Here is a 22192-nt window from a genome sequence, read left to right on the forward strand (position 1 = left end):
GACGTCAAGACAAATGTCAAATCTTTCATGCCGTACCTCGGCACCAACGCAAATACTGGACTTGAAAATAATGTTACTACCTGAAAATGATAACTTGATGAGATAGGCAGGTGCCAATTCTCTTCAAAGTTGAGTAGCCCGCAGCGGCCACAGCAAATACACAGTTAAAACGAAAGATTGATGTACAGTACATGAGTGTACGAGTATGTATGTCGAGAGTACGGGAGCTGATATTGGCATTTTGCTATCGAAATTCGTATTTCGAAATGTGCTGCTTATTAACAGTTACCAAAGCGCCTGTGCTTGTTGAATAGATCCGTACTGCCAAAAACCAAATATTCTTTAATCTACATTTACACAGAAAGGAAAGATTTCATTGTTTATGAAATGAGTGCTGCTGCATATGTATACGATGGTTGCATCGGCAGAAGTGTTGAAGAGGTACCATTGTTTTTATTTCAAATTAGAACAGAAACGAGAATACAAAATGATCAGACACACGGCCTACTAAAGGAAACGATTGCTTCAAGAATTCGGGAAATAGGACTTCAAAGACGTTTTAAGCCCTGGAATAAAAGATGTGGCTTTTAACAAAGCAGATGGGCTAACTAATTATGATGTAGGGATAGATTTTACATTATAGTCAATTTGTTGAAGCACCATCTTTAGATTACGATTATCGAACGCGATCCGACAATGCTTTCGCCTTTGGAATTGTGTCTCTGGCACTTGATAATCCAACACCTGTACATGTGGTCAAAGTTAAAAAAATAGAAGTGCTACGAAAAGGGCTCAGTTGATTTTCGAACATATCATTTCAATCGTCCATCCCGAGTACGTGATAAAGTGTACCTAACAGTGACGCAGATCACGGTGACAATGCTACGGCTCGCTATACAAGTAGTGGAATGATTTGTTTGTATTCGAACGGTGGAATGGCATGGCAAAGCAAATTACTATGTACTGTGGCGATTTCATCAACAGAAGCTGAAATAGTATAATAATATGCAAGCGTAGCCGCAAGAGAGTAACTTTGGTTAACCTGGTTTAAAATATTTCATACAGAGAGATAAAGATGGTTCCCGAATTGTATTATTGACTACGAATCTCTCCATATGGGTTTATAGTGTTGAGGTAAATTATTAGTTTGAATTGTAAGGATATAATTATCTATCTATATAATTACTTTTACTTGGGTCAAACTTTAAAAAAAATCTACGCTATCCGCTGAAGCATTAAAATAAATTAAGTCTTAATTTATTTTTTTGCTTTTCATTGACTAGGCCAGTAAACGTAAAAAATAATAATTATGGGTGTAATTTTATTTCAATCGGTTCAGTAGTTTAGACGAAAAAAGACACGAACTTACAAATAGGTGCAAACAGTCTCTTTTGTGCATTTACAATATTGTTAAGGATTAACATAAACGTCAATCAAGTTCCTGCATACTATGAGCTAATAATGGATATGTAGAAAAACAAAACGGGTTTTGTTTCTTAAATCCGCTTGAAAATTAACTTACCGTAGTAGGTAGATACATAAAGTATATGATAATATTAAGTACCTTCATTTAACAAATAATTAATCAAATACAACGAACAAAACTAAAAATATTTATCCGTTGAGACTACTTTTCGAATTTTATTAATCATTTAAGCCCTAAATTGCGTGTCATAAGCCCGTATTCGAACATTTTAATTTAGTTAGCGTGTGTTATTCCCGAACGAATATGTATGTTGCGCCATGTTTCCATAAGATGGCGCGCACAACAGTTTCATACATTCTCTTTGGTTTAGCGCTGCGCTAGTATATCGATTTTACCAACAACACTCGGTATGAACAGCAGGGAAAATATTAGGAACAAAAACATTTTTTTCGCCAAAATCTGAAGTGAATTTTAGAAACATTGATCGCTATAATGTTTTAAATGGACTTTTGCAACAGTGTGTACAAACACCTTCAATAGAAGTGCGATTTAAAACATCTTGAGAAAATATAATTTTGAGTGTATTATTCTGGCAACCCACAAATGTCTATGAATTTGACCCCGAAGCTCGTGTCCGGAGCAGAAGGAGAGTGTGGTGTAGGGCCAGGCCCTTCGTTTTTGATCTTCATCTTGTCGAATATTGTGTAAAATGGGCACATAATAGGTAAATAACGTGTTTAAAATGCATTTCGCGTTATTATTTTCTTTCTATTCAGATGGTCCACTTAACTTGTTCGAGCAATAAAACATCGCGAGAAATCCGTATGAGTTCGTAACGCTAAGAATATCGTCCAAAGTCGCGTAATGATTATTTTATTAGTAAAAAAATATCAGTGATATTTTTAAACTGTTTGTGGACTTGTGTTGGAAGCTTATCTCGTGATCGGAATAGATTTATGAAATTCGTTACAATGATGTCCTCGGGATTTTGGTGAATGTGTTGAGACAATGGTGTATCGATTATTTTGCGCTAACTAAATGTCATCCCGGTGCCGTAGTGTTAATATTAGAAGTCTATGTTTGTGACCACGAATACTATTGTCTAGGCATCTACGCGTTTTATATTAAGCATGCAGAACTTCAATTTAGCTTGAGTGACCAAAATAGTGCCGACGTTTTTCATTCGGATAAATTCATCCGCTCCTTGACAATATCTATTTTCCGACCATTTCGTGAGTGGTTACTCCGTGGAACAGCAAGATATAAGAGAAAATATAAATAGCACTTATAGTTCATAATGTAGCCTATCTACTCATCGGCTGTAAAACATCAAATATTTTAGAACGATACACCGACAAAAAATATTTTTTATGAATTATGTATGTACAACGTATCTGTGTGTTATTGTACAGGGGAACGTAGGTATGACTCGTATCAACACCTCATCTACGTATTTTCGTTCGAGCCAATTTGTTTGAGTTAATATTTTCAATCCTCTGTTAAATCCGTGATTGTTTTCACTTTCAGTTTAATTACCGTTGTCAATATTTAAGTCTGATAAGAAAATCAAATACTAAATACATAACAAGGTCCACTACGCAATCATGACAAACAAAACTTGTGCCGTTCAATGATACTGACGTTATTTTGTTTTTTGTTACAGTTACATACTCAGATATTGAAGATTCGTGCTCAAAGTTTACGCAGGTGACTGTTACAATCTGGTGAAGTAAGTATACTGTGTTAAAATGGCAAATCCAAACCGTGAAAGTGTCAGTACGCGATTTTCCGATAATTATGATTTGAAAGAAGAATTAGGAAAAGGAGCCTTTTCAATTGTGCGACGTGCTGTGCAAAAGTCAACTGGTTATGAATTTGCGGCCAAAATTATTAATACTAAAAAACTCTCGGCAAGAGACTTCCAAAAGTTGGAAAGAGAGGCACGAATTTGCCGAAAACTTCAACATCCTAATATCGTAAGACTTCATGATTCTATTCAGGAAGAACATTTTCACTATCTGGTGTTCGACTTAGTAACAGGTGGTGAACTGTTTGAAGATATTGTTGCCAGAGAATTTTACTCTGAAGCTGATGCTTCTCATTGTATACAACAAATCTTGGAATCTGTACACCATTGTCACCATAATGGAGTTGTGCATAGGGACTTAAAACCAGAAAATCTTTTACTGGCCAGCAAAGCTAAAGGAGCCGCTGTCAAGCTTGCCGATTTTGGACTAGCTATTGAAGTACAGGGCGACCAACAAGCGTGGTTTGGTTTCGCCGGTACTCCTGGTTACTTATCGCCTGAAGTACTTAAGAAGGAACCGTATGGTAAACCAGTGGATATCTGGGCGTGCGGAGTGATCTTATACATTTTGCTTGTTGGTTATCCACCATTTTGGGATGAAGATCAGCATCGGCTGTATGGACAAATCAAAGCGGGAGCTTATGACTATCCGTCACCTGAATGGGATACAGTGACGCCCGAAGCGAAAAGCCTCATTAATCAGATGCTAACTGTAAATCCTAGCAAGAGAATAACGGCATCCGAAGCTCTTAAGCACCCATGGATCTGCCACCGGGAACGTGTTGCCTCTGTAATGCACAGGCAAGAGACCGTAGACTGCTTGAAGAAATTCAATGCAAGGCGCAAATTGAAAGGGGCCATCTTGACTACCATGCTTGCTACACGCAATTTCTCCGGAAAATCTATGGTAAACAAGAAGGGAGATGGATCGCAAGTGAAAGAGTCGACCGATAGCAGCACCACATTGGAAGACGACGATTTGGACAAGGATAAGAAGGGCGTAGATAGAGCATGTACTGTAATTTCCAAAGAACATGATGAAGAAGCTTTGACAAAGGCAGATTCGTTTGGAAAAGCTCGTGGCGATAGTAACGCTTCTTTGCGGCGAGCAGAAGTAATCAAAGTAACTGAAGTGCTCATAGATGCGATTAATAACGGGGACTATGAAACCTATTCCAAATTATGTGACCCGAACGTGACAGCGTTCGATCCCGATGCGCTGGGTAACTTAGTGGAAGGCGTCGAATTTCATAAGTTCTTTATCGATAACACGCCGACTCATGTAAAAACTAATACTACGATCTTAAATCCTAGAGTGCATCTTCTCGGCGATGATGTAGCCGTTATCGCGTACGTATGCGTAACGCAAAGCGTGGATGCCGAGGGCCGACGAGCTACACACCAGGCGCAAGAGACTCGCATATGGCACAAACGCCACAACAAGTGGACGGCAATACATTTCCATCGCTCCTAACTAGTCCCTTCTGCAGCCCACTCCTGTACGGTAGAGGATAACGGTCTCGCAAATGAAATTATCTGTAATGGTGACGCCATTGCAGCTATTATAACTTTCCCAAGTTAGATTGAGACCACAATGAATAATCCTCTTCTTCGTACACTATAAAATTTATTATCCAATTCTGCTATAAAACTTACACGAATTTTATTAGAATTCTTTGTAATCCAAAATATTAAGTTAAATTACTTATAGGTAAATGTTATTGACACCGGTGTAAGCGATTCGGAAGTTTATTCTTATCCGTTAAAGTCACTTATAAAATTACTATGTGGCTAAAATGTGATACCGTTAAATTCAATGCTTTGTGCTAGTTGTAGTAGAGTGTACAAAAATTCTGATCTCTGACAAAATCGAAGATATGTCAACGAATATCGAGGCAAAGTGTTGTTTATCAACATAATAAAAGAAATCTCAACATAACAACAGATCTGATACTAATGAATCTATATTATAAGCAAATCAGCAAAAAATTTCAAGATTTAGAATATTTAGCACATTTCTCAGTAAGTCTCTACATTTTTAACTATGAATGTTTTGTCGTGCTTAAAATGGTGTTCTATTTGTTATCAAATACCTAGTTAGTAAGATTTAAGTAACTAATAAATCATGCAGTTATTGGCACTATGCACTTAGATATATCTACACAGTGAGGACGTAGATTTATTAAAATTAAAGTTCATCTATTTATAGAATACCTACCTAAATTGCGCTAAAGTTTTCTTCGAATACATTTTAGATCCTGCGTATTTGTATACGTACTAGCTAGGACAGCATCAATGTGCGTATTATATTTTAAGTGGATTATATCAATTTCGTCAATTTTAGATTTTAATGTTAATGACATTATTCTGCTTTAGCTTTCCTCACCAGAGCATTAGAATGATAAAATGTTTCCTTGATGTATTCATTTGAAAAATGCTGAAGTGTTTGTTTGCTGTTCCTGTAATTGTTTTGTAACTGGTCGTCAAACAAATCGTACCTACTTGATATAGCTTATAATTTTAAAAGTGATAACTGTGCAAGAGAAGGGTCGGCTTGTTGGTATTTGTATTAACTAAGAGGAGCTTTGTCAACAGTGATATTAATGTAATGAATGTAAGGTGTTTTTTGCACAGTTACACTTAAGAAATGTGCTTTAAATATTGGATCTATAACTGTAAGTCTGCAGTAAATTCAGTATTTCCTATAATATAATTAGATATAAAAGTCATTTAACCATGTTTTTTACAATTTTATAATATATTTTAGTATAGTTAGCAAAACTTAATTTACGAACATCGGTGGAGTTGGAATTGTAATATTAAAACGCATAATAAAAACCTACATATTAAATCAACTTTTCATGTTGATAGTTTCACTGTAAATTGTGTATACAGAGTACATACATAGTTGTGCCATTATCATTGAAATTAGTGCCAATAACTGTAAACTAAAAAATGTATTCTAGTCTTTATTGTTACCTACGCATATTTAGTAATTAATCAACATTTTTAAATTAATTTTGAACATATATATTTACATACATAGGTACATAAACTTACATTGTGTACATAGATATTGATTTGCACATTGCATGATTAAAAGTGTCGTCTTCGTCATTAGCTAAATAAAATATTTTCTTTGAAAGTATTTAATGAGGGTTTGTTATCTAGATCATGTTGAATTTATTTGATAATTTACTTCTACGTAACTAGTGGCTCTCCGTTAATGTTAAAAGACTAGAACTCGCCCACGGAGCTCGCCAGACCCCAAAAGGCATAGATAGAATAGAAACATCTGTTGTGCTGATCCGTCGTTGGAAAATAGCGTTAAATAGGCATAAAACAGCTCGTTAGTTTTCTAAGCTCAGTCTGTAAACATCACATTAGATGAATTTACTTTAAATCATAGTTGAAATGTTTGAATTTTATTTTACATGTTATACAAAGCCTACCAGCCAAAATATTGTAGGTACTTTTGCTTTATATTAAGTTTTTATGTAATACGTTACTACAGCTGAAAGTTTGCATTGGGTTTAATAAATTCCCTTTTTTCCCAATAAAACCTTTTGGGAATCTTTGACTTACATAATCAAATAAAGTATTATTATTCATAAAACTCCAAATCAAACACCAACATTATTTACTGGTATTAAAATATAAATATTCTATTGAATAGATTAATGTGTTACATGACTTTCAATTAAATACAATTTTTACTATTGAACTGTTAAATTTTTGTCAGAATTTAATCAAATACTAATGTGAAAATACAATGTATATACCTACCTTCCTAATTCAGTATGAGATGCACAAATCTATCATGATGGTTATCTTCCAGAATATTTCACAAATGTCTTGAGAACAACAATATTTTAAGTATTTATATATTTTCAGTCTTCCCTGGACACTGGTCCAAAATACTAAATTAAAGGGATACCTTATACAGCTACTGTCAGCTTCAATTCAATAGTTTAACTTTTTCAAAAATTTAATCTGCTCTCCGCAAATTGTTAATAATGCACATTTACCTGTTTGCATGCATTTATCTCACTGGCTTTTACATTTAGGGGGGCTTTTAAAAATGACATTAAACTTTTCCATTGGCTGCTTTTTATTATGTACATTTACAATACTTATAATAATATATAATAAATTATTTTACATTAAAGATGTACTTAAACTTTATAATCCATGAGACCATTTGTATCAACAAAATTACGCTAACACTGAACACATTATTTGTGCTGAGATATGCCTGAGAGGCTGATCACAAATGGTTCCATGACATTAAAATTATATATACATACATAATATGGGTGCATTGCAATAGGGGTACATTATTTAAAATATACTAGAATTAAATAATTTTTGTGTCATAATTTTCAATTAATAATTACTTGTGTAGTAAATTGCTGATAATCCTCAATAGAATAACATTACTATATTCAGCTAGAATTGTGTTTAATGTTTTGACGCCAAACATAATATTACAATGATAATATTTGTAAGGCTATATCAGCATTAACTTTAAATGATTATTAGGGTGTTGATAAGTAAATATGAACAATGTGTTTAGTCAAAATTCCAAACAAATTGCACCCTTGCCTAGGTATGTGAGATTATTTTATATGTTTTATAGTTAGAAATATTACCAAAGTATTTTACTTTAATGCACCACAAATTTCATTTAGGATTTGCTCTTTTTTATCATGAAGGCTAAGTTTGTAGTAGAATAATAACCAAATGTGAAAGTATAGGTGTATTAAAGAATTGTCAGTATATTTGTATTCAACATAATTTCTTGGACCTCTGCATTGCCGATTATCATGTAAAATTCTCTAAAATAAAGTTCTTTTGATCTACAATAACATGTTGTATTTCTTTTCATGATTATACACTTCAGTCATGTCTTCATTTATTAATACATATACATACAATATTTATTTACAATTACTAAAATCATAAAATCGTAGCTGCCATATTTAAAAACTGTTTTTACATTGCTACATCACTCAAAATTATAAAAAAATATTACAATGCTACTTAAGCGGCTACTTTAGCTACATTACAAACATAATAACATTTTCTAGAAACTATACGTACCTTACGCAACATTCAAATATTTCATCTTTGAGTGAACTCCTTTGCAGCCATCAACGGTCACATTGAAGTTTTTTAATATATCCTCTAACTCTTTGCTCCCCAATCTCCTGTTATGTAGTTCCTGTTTGATACATTCTTTCAAATGTACTTCTGTCAATGGTTTAAATTCAATAAACGTTTTTAATGCTTTTATGTCAGAAAAGTTTTCTAAAAGTCTACGGCGAAATGTCTCATCACAATTCTTAACAAATTCTTTTGTTGATTCATACTCATAACAATTATAAATTAATATCACAGTAATGTCTTTCTCTAGGTTGTTGCTTTTTTCTAAGAGTTCTCTTATTTGTGTCTTTATATGCATATCATGTGCAGTCAAACCATCCACTATCACAATGGCATTCTTACACATAGTGAGACCATACATGAAGTCTGTTGAAAATGAGTTTGTGAAACTGGGCATAGTGTAGTGATACACGTTGGAGCAAGGTCCAATACTATCTAGCAGAATAGATGATGCATAAGTCTTTCCTACTCCAGTTCCACCCGAGAACAGCAAAAGTTTACTTCTTTCTTTTAGTTTCAATGTCTGCATTATCTTATTGACAGCTTCTGTTTGTCCAAATAGTTTATTTGTTAGACTATGTTCTAATTCTTCATAATGGAAATCGTCAAAGCACTTTAAACTATAGATATGTAGTGCAAATATCGACATTAAGATAATAATAATGACGGACGATATCTGGTACATAACATTCTTATAACTTTTTGATGACTTCGGAATTTTTAAATGATATTTTTTCACAATAGGTTGCGTTTGAGGTTGCGCTACTGGCCTTGTAGAACTTGTCAGTTGAATCTCTTCGATAGGATCATCAGTCTTTTCAGTTTTTATAGTCTTCATAATAAATGATTCATTGTAAGAAATATCCATTTCCCTTACCGAGTTACTGCTTGTATCAATATCCATTGGTTCATAACTCAAGTTATGATTTTCCATTGTTGTAAAATGAAATAGACACTTTTGATGGCGAAGTAAGCTGTGCGAGGATTAGTGATAACAAATACATTTATCAGGAACCATCGATAATTATGTCTTGAGTTAAAAGCGAAAGAAAAATGTATTATTGTGTGATTTTCAAATTTAACCTCCACAAGTCCACATTGACATTGACATTATCAAATCGGTAGACAGTGACAATCACTGACATTATACTAAGTTACCACTAGACCTGGCCGACGCACAAATGATTAGCGAATTAGTCGGCCTAGTGAATTAGTCGATTCTCTGGTAATGTTTATAGACAAAATTATGACAAAAAATTGGATACATAGATTTCATGTTTTCTTTTCGTCGGTTTTTACTGAAATTAAAAACTTAAATAGTAAACTTTACTGTGCAATAATAACTCTTCTGTCGCAGATGGTATGGAAATATAACTTTTGCTTTTAATTTTGGGTAATAAAATCGTAATTTTTAATTTTCCAATTATAATCAAGTAAATGAAACCACCAGATTTTTTTTATTATTTATTTATTCAAAGTTTACACATTCGGCCTTAGCTAAATAAAATTCACGGAGGTTAAGCAGAAACATAGTACGCTTATTATGCATAACATCAGATAGAAAATCTGTGTAAAAAAAATATAAGAACAATGCCTCCTAAACGAGGGTCACCTGTATTTTAGGAGGCAGAATAGGATTGATGCTGGTACTACATCTCTCTATCCCATCCCCATCCGCCATCGATATCTGGTCGAATATCTAGGGGGCGGGTCAAACTAATGAAATAGAAAGATCATGAGAGGTGTAGTGATAAAGGACATTATGGAAGTTGATCCCACGCCACGGCATAGATAGCAATAAAAGAAGAGAAATCAAACTGGTAGTATTATTTTTTAAATGTTGATGATTAAATCTCTATGGGTCACGCATGAAACCCCTTCCAAATTTTCACCTTTTCGGCTGTTTTTGAAGCACCATACAATAATTCATACTATCGAACTGTATTCTCTTTCAACATTTTTTTAAAAGAACATGGATCAAAATTGCCCCACGTCCTATAACAATGTGAGGTATCTCAAAAAAAAGATAAAAATGTTAAAAAAAATATGGCATACTCTCTAATTCATTTTTTTACACCTTCATACGAAAAAAATGCTTTAAAAATTGTTCAGGCGCTGTTATGAAAACATCGTTCATAGGACTATTTATGGACTATTTTACCAAGCCTATTTTACCAAGCCTAATAGTAGTATTTCTTTTTCAAGAAATAGCTAATCTTCCAGTCTCACTCTGCTAAAGCGCCAGGAATGTGCGAGCGATATACATACTCAATACATGATCGTTTACAGTATAGTAAACAGACTGGTTTAAAATTATTTTATAATAAATCGACTACACAATTTTTCTCATCTGCAATTTAAGTTTCGAACAAAATTAGTAAAATTATTTTATTTACATTTGAGAACTTTAAAAACTGAATCCATGTACTTAAAGACTACGCCTTTGAATAACGGTTCAATAATCGACTAAAGCGTCCCTTTTTCTTCTATGGCATCTCTATTTCTCGTTTCAGCAGGAGATTGGGATTCTGGCGGGAACTTTAAATAAGCGCGGTTCAGGATTTTTTCAAAATTTGTTTTTATTAAACATTTGCTAGTTTTTTTATGTAAAAGTAATTAAAACAAAAGTGCTAGGTGTGGAAAACTGTGAAAATGGTGGGAAATGAGGGGGCGGGGATAACCCGCCCACCTCATAAACGTCCCCGGTCTGAGGCCGGAGGCGAAGGGACTGCGATGGACTGCTGTGGTGATGGCGGCGGCGGTGAGCGTACTGACTATACACCATATTTCAAACCCGATTATAAAAGACTATATCCAGAAAATGCACCTTATGTGGACTTTAAAGTGTTCATTGAAGCCACCAATAATAAGGATAGAATAGGAAATAAGAGCCCTATCTACCTTAACCACATATTTTCTAGCGAAATAAAAGGGGTGACGGCCATACAGCGCATTAATGCGAATAAAATAGCGGTAATATTCAAGCAATATAATACTGCTAATAATTTTATTAATAATACTGCTTTTCTTAACAAGCATGATTTGAAAGCATTTATTCCGGCTGCGCAAATAGAAAAAACAGGTATAATCAGATTTGTACCAGCAAACATCTCTAACAAAGAATTATATACAAAACTGTCTTCAATCTATGAAATAATAGCTGTAAGAAGATTCACAAAGAAAGTTGGACAAGAGCGAGTACCACTACAAACAGTTAGCATAACTTTTCTATCAAATATTCTTCCAGACAATGTACAATATGATTTATTTTCATACCGAGTATTTGAATATGTCCCCCCATTGCAGCAATGTTTCCGTTGCTTCAAATTTAACCATTCTGCTAGAATATGCAATGGTAAACAAAGATGTTCCATTTGTGGAGGTGAGCATTTATATAAAGTATGTGACAAACCAACAGAGATCTGCTGTGTCAATTGCAGTGGGCCTCATCTGGCAATATCTAGATTGTGTCCAATTAAATTAAACAAAATTTTAGAAAAGAAAAATAAAATAACTTACGCAAGTGCAACAATGACAAAACAACAAATGACTGATATTTCACAATTTCCACCTCTTTCACCTCCAAAATGAAACTAGTTGATAATAATGTAAATAAAACTGTAAATAAGTCTGTACATACATCTGTAAATAAATCTGTACATACTTCTGTAAATAAGCCTGTTGTAAATAATACTGTACATAATGTAAATAAACCTAAGGAAGTCCCTAAGGTAGACATCAAAGCACAAATAGTTGCCAGCAATGATGTACTCATGGCCCTGGTGCAAACATTGGTGGAACTAGGTAATAAGGGAGATAATACGCCTACTACCATAAACAGTATTAAAGAAACTTTACTTAAAAATCTAAAGTAATGGATCCAAGTCACACAATATCTAAGCTACGTATTGCTCAGTATAACATACAGAGTGCCAATAGTAAGAAACCCTTATTAATTCAATTCTTAGAAAAACAAAATATTGACATTTGCTTACTTAACGAAACATGGTTTAAAGATCATAATTTTAGAATACCTGGATATAATATTTATAATCAAAATTCCAATAACGCTCATAATGGTGTAGCAATACTAATTAAGCCATACTTAAAGTACACAGTTTTAAACACTAGATTTTATGAAGACATACAAACTGTTGCTTTGTCCTTATCTACTGTGCATGGTAGCTTAACTATTCTTTGTGTATACTGTCCTCCTTCTAGTGGACACCTACGAATCAACAGACTGCGTAATATAATTAATGATCTTCCAAAGCCCATCTTTATCAGCGGTGATTTTAATGCGCATCACATTGCATTTGGTTGTCTATCCACTAAGAGCAGAGGTCAGGATTTATTTAATATCATTGATGACTTGGATTTATGTATTTTGAATGATGGTAGTTTTACAACTGTTAATAACCCGAGACGAAATCCATCTGCAATTGATGTTAGCTTTGTTAGTGCTAACCTCGCATCAATATGCGAGTGGTCTGTGCATGATGATGCCATGGGTAGTTATCACTATCCAACAATAACAGAGATTACTCTACAAATAGATAAATATCAAATTAATCCCCCAGTTGATAGATTTATATATAAAAAAGCAGATTGGATAAAGTATAAAACTATTTCCAAAACAATATTCAATGATTTAGCCCTAAAATTGTATGATCCTATTTCAACCTATAATGATTTTTGTTCTCGATTAGATACCTTAAAAGAGATGACAATTCCTAAACTCACTAAATTAAATAATTTTAAAAGCAGGCCTCCAGCTCCTTGGTGGAATGACATTTGTGAAAAAAGTGTAATTGCCTCTTATAATGCATTAAAACTTTATAGAAGTGAGTCTACTATGGAGAATTATTTAGATTACAAAAGAAAAGATGCGCTTAAGAAAAGAACTATATCGGAACAAAGAGGAATAGGTTGGGATAACTTATGTAACACTTTTAATAGAACTACACCTATAAGTAAGATTTGGAATCATCTTAAAATGTTTAAAGGTATAAGAACTGGCAACAAATCATACAGTGATGAGTTTGTTTCTCCATTTCTAGATAAATTATCAGATAATAGTAATTTAAAAGATTCTGATAATTTAGGCAGTATTTTTGAATTAAACAATGACAATCTAAATTCAAAATTTTTATTACATCCTTTTACATGGTCAGAATTTAACATGAGTTTGATATCTCGGAGAGACACTACACCTGGTTTAGATGATTTTCCATATTGTATTATTAAAAATTTAGATGAATCTGCGCAAAAAATATTTCTTAATGTTCTTAATCTCCTTTGGCATTGTAAACGTATTCCACAGTCATGGAAAACACAATGTGTCATTCCAATACTCAAACCAGATAAACCTGCAAAGTTGGCCAGCTCTTATAGACCAATATCACTCTCCTCATGTCTAGGGAAAATATTTGAAAACATGATCAAAAATCGTTTAGATTGGTATATGGAATCTAACAGCATCATTCCACATGTTCAATATGGATTTCGTCGAGGACGAAGTTGTGCTGACAGCTTCACTTCTTTAATCTTTGACCTGAAACATGCAAAAGATAGAAAGTTAAACACTGTTTGTGTATTTCTAGATGTTCAAGGTGCATTTGACAGTTTAGATCCGACTATACTTGTAGAAGTTATGTCTAGGTTGGCGTGCCTGGTCAGCTGTGTAAATGGATATTTAACTTCTTAAAAAATAGAACAGTCTATGTAAGGCACAATAATACATTGTATGGTCCAAAATCTACATCTAGAGGTACTATGCAGGGTGCTACACTGTCTCCTTTGCTATATAATATATACACAAGTGAAATATGTAAATTTGTAAATAGTAATGTAGAAATTCTGCAGTTTGCAGATGATATTGTTCTGTACACTAGTAATTATAATGTAGAAATTGCGATTGACAATATCAACAAAGCCCTGTCTGAACTATTCCACTACTATAATGATGTATTGCATTTAAAATTAACCCTCCAAAAGCAGTGTCATGATATTTGGAAATGAAAATACAAATTCAAAAGTAATTTATAATGGTGAAATTATAAACACAGTAAATTCAAAGAAATTTTTAGGCATAGTAATCGACAGAAAATTAACTTTCGAGGAACATATTAAATACATATCAAAGAATGCTCTAAAAGGCTTAAATATAATGAAATGTCTCGCAGGTGTTTCATGGGGGGCAGACCGAAAATATTGTCAATTTTGTACAAAAGTATAGTTAGGAGTCATTTCGATTATAGTTCTCTAGTGTATATAAATAGTACTCATGTAAATAAATTAGATCTCTTGCAGAACAGAGCTTTGAGAACAATTTCTGGTGCAATGTGCTCTACTCCCATAAGGGCCATGGAAGTGGAGACTAAATTGATGCCCTTAATTTTGAGACGTATTCTACTTGCAGGGAGATTCTGTCTTAAGCTAATTGCTGCAAATAACAAGAAAATAAAAAATAAAATTGTACCTTTTGTAAATACTAATTCTAGTATACTAACAACAGGAGAGGATCTCTTGAGTGGCAATTCCCCAACATTATCCAAAATATTGCTGGAAACAGAGAATAGTTTTACTGGTGTTAGAAAACAGTGCCCATGGCCATGTTACTCCTTCTCTTATCAGAGTATTACACATCCTATTAAAGTAATGCAAAATTCAGTTAATAATAATTTTGAAATGTTGCAGTTTTTGGCAGAAAATAAGAATTATTATGTTATTTATACTGATGGCAGTAAGGGGAACGATTATGTGCATGCTGCTATATACGATTCACATTCAAAATTCTCTCAAGCTTTGTTCTGCAAAATACTTGTAATATATTCACTGCAGAGGCATATGCGGTTTATAGGGCATTATTATATATTCGTCAGCTTGATCATTGTAAATACTTTTGATTGTTTCTGATTCACTAAGCTTGATAAAATCTTTAGCTAACCTTTCAATTTCATTTAAGTCTAATTATATTTTGTATTTTATCAAAGAAATAATTTATCAGTATTACCTTAAGCATATCGAAATTGCGTTCCTGTGGGTACCATCTCACCGAGGCATCTCTGGCAATGAAATAGCTGATAAAACCGCATATGATGGTAATAATGCTGTTGATGTTAGAAATGCAATGGAAATTCCGATGACTGATTTCCTGCAATGTATTAATGAAAATGTACATAATTTATGGTTAGAAATGTGGAAGAAAGACCAAAACATCAAAGGGAAGTGGTATGGAAGTATTCAAGAAAGATTACCTGTTAGACCCTGGTACAATAGACTGAAAGAAGCCAGCCGAGACTTTATCACTACGTTAAATAGATTGCGCTTTGGCCATAATACTGCACCGTCACACCTTGCTAGACTTGGGATTATTACGAGTAATACGTGCCCCCATTGTGAATCACAAGAAGGAACCATGGAGCATCTTATTTTTGACTGCCAAACCTTCCTACTTGACAGATTAGTGTTGGCTAGTGAACTGTGTGAACTGAAAATTAAATTTGATTCTTCATCCCGCCCGCCGCCACTTGAACAGTTATTAAAAGACAAGAACAGTTATAAACCCATATACAAATACATTAAAAATACTATCAAAACAATTTAAGTGTCGTGAAGTGAAGTGATAAAGTTTATGTGTAAAAAATGACTTGACTTAAAGGTCTCAGTTACCAGGTCATAAAATTCCAAAAAAAAAAAAAGCAGGAGATTGGGGTCATTGTGCCATGTACGTCACAAAGTAGAATCAACAAAAATAACGTTAATTTCGAAATGGGGGATAAAAATGACTGCCAAAATATTGTTTATAAATCTACGCCTCCGCCAACAAATAGAAAAGTACGAAACCCATTCGATAAAGCGTTGATTGATAAGTTACACAAGCCTATATGCAGGTAAGTACGCATTCGTTTTTTTTTATCGAGGTAGTTGCAATGTTACGGCCTGGAATTTATTTTTGTGTGGGATTTACTGTTTTTAGTCCGGGAATGTGCAAGATATATAAGAAGAAGAGCAATGGATCCTTCCGCTGGGACATAGACCAGGCTTGTACTCTGGTGCCGGCAGACATCGTAGCGTGTAACAGTCAATTTGAGCCTACGCCGGACCCTGCGTTAGAGAAGATAGCTGAAGAGGCTACTGATCGGTAAAACATTACTCTTCATTATGTTAATTATCTTAGTGGTCCTCAACAACATTTATGTAGAATTTTACTAGCAAGCTCTAAACACAACCATATCTGAATCCAGAATATTAAATATTCATGAGTCTTTTTAGGGTTCCGTACCCAAAGGGTATAACAGGACCCTATTGTTTTCGGTCCTCTGTCAGGCTGTATCTCATGAACCGTGATAGTCAGAGCGTTGAAATATGACAGATGTTGAAATATAATGTATCAACACAGATGATGTATTTCTGTTGCCGCTATAACAACAAGTACTGAAAACGGGTTATTCCCGCTCGGTAACACCCTTTCGTCAACACTGTTGACGATCGGGAAAAAAAAGTTTCGTTCGTTCACAGTGTTGACAATCGCTACTTATTATTTTAGTGTAACATCGTTATTATGCACATGATAAGGACACTTTTATTTTCTAGTTAATTGTGTTTTAATAGATCTAACATAATCCATTAAAATATTTTAAAAATCCATGACATTTTAATTCCATATTTTAAAAATAAAAACCACCATTCATGGACACTGTGAACGAACGAAACTTTTTTTTTCCCGATCGTCAACAGTGTTGACGAAAGGGTGTTACCGAGCGGGAATAACCCCTGAAAACTAGGATAAAATAAATATTTTGGGCGGCTCCCATACAACAAATGTAATTTTTTTGCTTGATGTTGATGTTGATCTCGGCAACAGGTAGATGCGGTTTTATAAATAATGGTACGAAACCCTTCATGCGCGAATCCGACTTGCACTTGGCCGGCTTTTTTAATATTCTCTGTTGGTTAGAAGATTCTCTGTTTTAAAGAGAGAAATTCTGTAATTTTATTAGTACATATCTAAGTAAAAAATATTTAAAACATCACAGGTACAAATCGATGTCTCCATATTTTCTTACTTTCAGATTCTTCTCCCAAGAAATGGTCATGCCGAGTCCATTGATAGAGTCATCCAAAAAGGTGAAACCACTATTGCAGACATCTGCAGAGTCAAGTATACATATTGACAGTATTATAAAAGAAAAAATTGTGGTCACTAAAGAAGGTGAGTCATTTTTACTCATAGTTATTCAACTATAATTGTATTTTTGGTAAATTATATTATGATTGATGAATATAAAAATTTAAATGATACTAACTGCAGATATTGCAAATAGTAGGTCTCTTGTTTCGGTAGTATAGTTATCGGCACGGATATTGAGCCCTGACCTTCAGCTCCGTGCCGTGATCGCGATCGCGCAGAAGCGATTTATTGGTTTATTGCCTTATGTGTACTGTGGGCAAAGCGATCCCCACTTTTCCGCCGAGAGCTCAATATCCGTGTCGATAACTAGGTATATCTTGGTTTTAAAAATATACTTGTGGCTTCCATGAAATGTTGTGCATATATGTGCACAAAGCCTCCTTGATTTTTATTCAAATGTTCAGCTTATCCAATATGTCATGTGTAGGATGCATATTTCAAGACTCAATTTTCTGGGTAAATTGAATAGTAGTCGTCATCCGCCGAGCCTTTTTCCCAATCATGTTGGGGTCGGCTTCCAGTCTAACCGGATTCAGCTGAGTACCAGTGCTTTACAAGAAGCGACTGCCTATCTGACCTCTTCAACCCGGGCAACCTGATACCCCTTGGTTAGACTGGTGTCAGACTTACTGGCTTCTGACTACCCGTAACAACTGCTAAGGATGTTCAAATAAATGGTAAATTGAATAGTAGTGTGACACAAATATTTCAGTTTCAGCACAAACAGTTCTCACTCTGCCACCAGAACTACCTCCTGAACTAGAACTTCTGCTTCAGCCATTTTGTACATTCACACAGGTAAAATGAATTTTTACAAGTACAGCTCCTCAAAGCTGAAATGACACGTCCGATTACCGTACTGTAAGTGCGCCGTGGTACTGGGGAGCGTTATTTCAGCTTTGAGACAATCTATAGAGTTCTCGCTAAACTTTATTATCAAATAGTGCGACTACCTTCACAAGATTTCAAGGTACCAGCAGGTGAATGAGGTGGGAGAGGGAATGGGGTAGGGCCACACATGGGCGTACTTGAGCTCGTTTACAGAACACCATAAAATTTACGAGAATAGATTAATAAACATTGTTGATTAAATAGCTATAACTCTAGTAGCATTTTTATTACGTTTTTTTATAAATATCTATTATAGTTTAACTTTTAAAAGTTAAGTACATCACACATGTAGACTCCAGTCTGGCATTTCATCCTACTATTTACAGGAACAAAATATGTCCGGTGAATATGAGATCACGGCAAACGGTTCTTTGCGTCGGAAGCTATTCTTCGAAGAGCATAGTGACATGGAACATTATGACTCGGAGCAGACTGATGATGAAGTACATGTGGAACAACGCCCGCCCTCCAGCTACGAGGCTCACACACCAATTGTGTTCAGTCCTGATCTTGTAAGTTTATGACATCAGATTGAGATATCAATAATCAACATTTGTTTTGATTACAAACATTTCTTTAGTTAGAGTAATAAGCATTTGTAGGATTAAAAAACCTGTTTCCCGCAGTTGCAGTCGCGTCTCGTGGTTATACCCAGATAAAATATAGCATATTTGTATTACCAGGGATAATGTAGCTTTGCAACAATGAAATGTTTTTTTCAAATCAGTACTTTGGCAAGCAAACAAAGAAAAATGATTCCCTTTTAATCATATTACTTTAGATAGCAAATTAGCAACTCTTTAAGGCTTCGTGAAACTATAATGTTAAATAAAGCCTACTTTGACACTTATAGAGAGATTTAGCAACCACTATATTTCCAGAGCCGTGACTTCGTATCAAAAGGCATGAAGCGTACTTTCGGCACGCCACTGAAGAAAGGCACATCGGGCAACTGCAGCAGCAAGCCGTGTTACCGCAACAAAATACTAGATGTGGTAGACTTTGGGGAGCCTTGCTTCAGTCCCATAGAGTTCCGCACCCCGAGACGTACTGGTACAGTTCAATGTCAGGGCTCCGCTACATCGTCATCTTTAGCCTCCATCTCACCAGTGTTGAAAGTCAGTTCCAGTGAAGAAGAGGTATGTATCAATGTATAGTAGTGTTTTGTTTTTATATCACGTGAGTTCGCAGTATCCGCCTCGTCAATTAAAAATAATGGAGTGGGAAAATAATAACAAAAGAGAAATGTTTTATCAAGAGAAACAGATTTATTGTTTACATTCTTAACTATGATATCACTGTGAAATGCTAAATTACCTAGTAGGCAATCTTTATTTTGTATTTCAGAAGAATAATTTCACGTCGCCCGAAACTGAAACGATGGCTACTTGCTTGGATTGTATTGAGGCGGAACCGAAAGGCGAGAAGAAGGGTCCTTGTTTCTGTAAACTGACTCCGAATAAAATAAAGCGTAGCACATCGCTGAAGGAGTCGCCTCATAAGACTAGGAAAAGTTCATTCTCGTTTTCTGAGAAACGCAGTTTGAGTATGTCCAGTCTACATCGTAGCCGCTCTGTTCAGAAGTTGGACTTCAGTATGGATATGAGCGTAGATGGATCCTTCCATAACCATTCACAAGGTAATCTTTAATTTTTTCTTTATAATGTTTATGAAGGTAAACATAACATCGAACTTATGGAAGTCTAGTTAACAATATGTATTTGAGTTTTTATTTTTGTGAGTTTATATTTACGGAAGATGTTTATTTTTTCAGCTGATTCAGAGTCGAGTTCGCCACATAAGAAAGAAGCAGTGTGGTCACTGGTAGAAGAAACGAGTATTCAACATTTAGTTAAAGTGGAAACAGCCAAGTGTTTGTCAAGCGGAGTACAGTCGTCCACTAAAATACATAGCATTAACGTTATAGACGACACGCCTATCAAAGGCAAATCAAAGAGCAATATACGAGCTCATGAAATTAGTAAAATTCGCGCACCAATGCCTCTGAGTCCTCTACACATGTCTCTAGATAGTAGTTTAGATAATTCATATAACCCACTCAGCTTGGAGGATAAAAAGATAGACTTTAACAAGGTTGATCTCAAACTATTGACTGAAAATATAACTCAATTCGATTATACCGCAAACAACATGACCAAAGTAGGTGGTGATAGCTCAACTAGTTTTAAGAGAGTAGATAGTGGATTTAATGAGAATACATTCTATGCCAACGCTTCTAGTTACTATGAAAGTGCCATAAAACCCTCAGAACTGACTGTTACAAATGTATCAAAGACTAATAATAAGAACGCTTTGAAAGAGATCTCTAATATTCCTTGGATGCGAGTCGATAGTGGATTTAAAGATGAATGTTCTTCGGACGGTACGCAGTTTTATCCTGTACACGAAAATTCTGTGAAAAAGTTCACGGGCTTCCATTTTTCCGAAGCAAAGATAGATGAGAAAGAGAATTTGGGTGCTGAGGACTTTGACAAGTTTTTGGTTCAGTCCACCAACAAAAGTGAGACCATGTCGATGTCTGATATCTTCACGGACGACATGACGTTCAACTGCAATTTCTCTTCGACTCCATCTAAAAATAAGACACGTAAAGTTCTTTCATAATTAAGCTATTGTAAGTTCTTTTTTATAAGACGGTATGAATTTTATATGCATTTACACAATTAGGTAATTAATTAATTTGTTTTTGACTTTGCTCCATTATTGTGGATGATTTATAGAATTATGATGAATTGATTTTGTATGTGGTGTCTAGAGCTTAATTTTTGCGCGAGATAGATATTTTTGTGTGTTTTGTATGTGAGTACTCGAGTCAAGGAAAATTTCATATAGTTTCAAGACTGAAATGATAAAATACGATATGAGTATTTTCCTTGGCTTGATTGATTCGTATGTAACAATAGTCTCAGGGGAATTGCGCGTCGTGCCGACAAATTTCCATCAAGAGCCTGCACTATTTGTCTTCTGACCTCTTTAATTAATAGGCAACAATATCTGTCAAGATAATATTAGCTAGTTTAAATTTAGCTTTGTAGTATTCAATATGTGTGTGCAATTAACTCTATTCTTATTGAACCTACTCGCAAATGGCACGCCAAATATGAAAGTGGCTTAACATTATTTTTTCTTTTCTTAGGATATTTTTTTATACAATTTTCTACGCAAATGCAATTCTATCAATTTTTCTGTGTAATTTATATGGAGCTTATGTCGATCCCTAATCGCAATTTGGTGGAGTTTGAGCCGCAAAGCCGCTAGTTTATAGATGGTTTAAGAAGTTTCTAAAATCTCTGTATAAAATAATAACAGCAATTTACTTATATTTTGTGTTAAGCCACTGTAGTATGAAGCGTGCGAAATGTTTACTCGTTAGTTAATTTCGTTAATTAGAGGGCATTAATATTATCAAGACGACCGCTTCAAAGTCCGAGATTTGTTTACTCTTATTTTTAATTTAATTTTATCTTATTTTTATTATAATTTGCTGTTCGCTGGTATAATTAAATGTATAATTTAATTAGAAATAAATTTTGTTGGTGGACACACCAAATTCTAAATTAATTGTCTATTTTGATCTAAGTTGACCCAAATACATGTCTACAATTAAAAACCACAATATAAATCTACTATTATATTTCACTAATGAAGTTAATTATCCTTATTTACAAATCAGTAAATTATTGTC

The 22192-nt window shown here is 34.3% G+C and overlaps 3 protein-coding genes and 1 long non-coding RNA gene across 6 annotated transcripts; 2 read left to right on the forward strand and 2 right to left on the reverse strand.

The window, feature by feature from the left end:
* The first annotated feature begins 1991 nt into the window (after positions 1-1991).
* Positions 1992-8101, forward strand: Camkii (Calcium/calmodulin-dependent protein kinase II). Of its 2 annotated transcripts, none has more exons than XM_021333368.3 (2): positions 1992-2150; positions 3090-8101. In XM_021333368.3, exon 2 carries the CDS (start codon positions 3175-3177, stop codon positions 4705-4707), a length of 1533 nt encoding a protein of 510 aa, XP_021189043.1. In that variant the 5' UTR covers positions 1992-2150; positions 3090-3174; the 3' UTR covers positions 4708-8101. The 2 variants fall into 2 exon arrangements, with proteins under 2 accessions (XP_021189043.1, XP_021189044.1); XM_021333369.3 differs by lacking the exon at positions 1992-2150 and adding an exon at positions 2327-2848.
* LOC110375305 (uncharacterized) lies at positions 7321-9521 on the reverse strand. The gene has a single exon (XM_021333371.3). The coding sequence runs from the start codon at positions 9331-9333 to the stop codon at positions 8338-8340; it is 996 nt and encodes a 331-aa protein (XP_021189046.3). The 5' UTR covers positions 9334-9521; the 3' UTR covers positions 7321-8337.
* Positions 9522-13532: 4011 nt separating this feature from the next.
* On the reverse strand, positions 13533-16041 carry LOC135116708 (uncharacterized). 2 transcript variants are annotated; one of them, XR_010276392.1, is made up of 4 exons: positions 15659-16041; positions 15415-15555; positions 14881-14963; positions 13533-13953 (listed from the first exon to the last, which is right to left on the reverse strand). It is a non-coding gene; the product is annotated as an uncharacterized LOC135116708 (long non-coding RNA). The 2 variants fall into 2 exon arrangements; XR_010276393.1 differs by lacking the exon at positions 14881-14963 and having other exon boundaries at positions 15659-16025.
* A 66-nt stretch (positions 16042-16107) lies between these two features.
* On the forward strand, positions 16108-22064 carry Bora (aurora borealis). Its single transcript, XM_021333267.3, has 8 exons — positions 16108-16294; positions 16381-16545; positions 17477-17616; positions 18308-18393; positions 18813-18998; positions 19368-19625; positions 19834-20125; positions 20261-22064. Exons 1-8 carry the CDS (start codon positions 16173-16175, stop codon positions 21109-21111), a joined length of 2100 nt encoding a protein of 699 aa, XP_021188942.3. The 5' UTR covers positions 16108-16172; the 3' UTR covers positions 21112-22064.
* Positions 22065-22192: the final 128 nt, after the last annotated feature.

The sequence above is a fragment of the Helicoverpa armigera genome, chromosome 4 (assembly GCF_030705265.1).
Source record: "Helicoverpa armigera isolate CAAS_96S chromosome 4, ASM3070526v1, whole genome shotgun sequence".
NCBI classification, from domain to species: Eukaryota; Metazoa; Arthropoda; class Insecta; order Lepidoptera; family Noctuidae; genus Helicoverpa; species Helicoverpa armigera.

Bases quoted from the DNA above. Each gene is read 5' to 3' on its own strand.
- Camkii (XM_021333368.3), top strand. From the start codon at position 3,175: ATGGCAAATCCAAACCGTGAAAGTGTCAGTACGCGATTTTCCGATAAT.
- LOC110375305 (XM_021333371.3), bottom strand. From the start codon at position 9,333: ATGGAAAATCATAACTTGAGTTATGAACCAATGGATATTGATACAAGC.
- Bora (XM_021333267.3), top strand. From the start codon at position 16,173: ATGGGGGATAAAAATGACTGCCAAAATATTGTTTATAAATCTACGCCT. The intron at 16,295-16,380 runs GTAAGTACGCAT...TACTGTTTTTAG, and splicing joins TTACACAAGCCTATATGCAG to TCCGGGAATGTGCAAGATAT. The intron at 18,394-18,812 runs GTAAAATGAATT...TACTATTTACAG, and splicing joins CATTTTGTACATTCACACAG to GAACAAAATATGTCCGGTGA.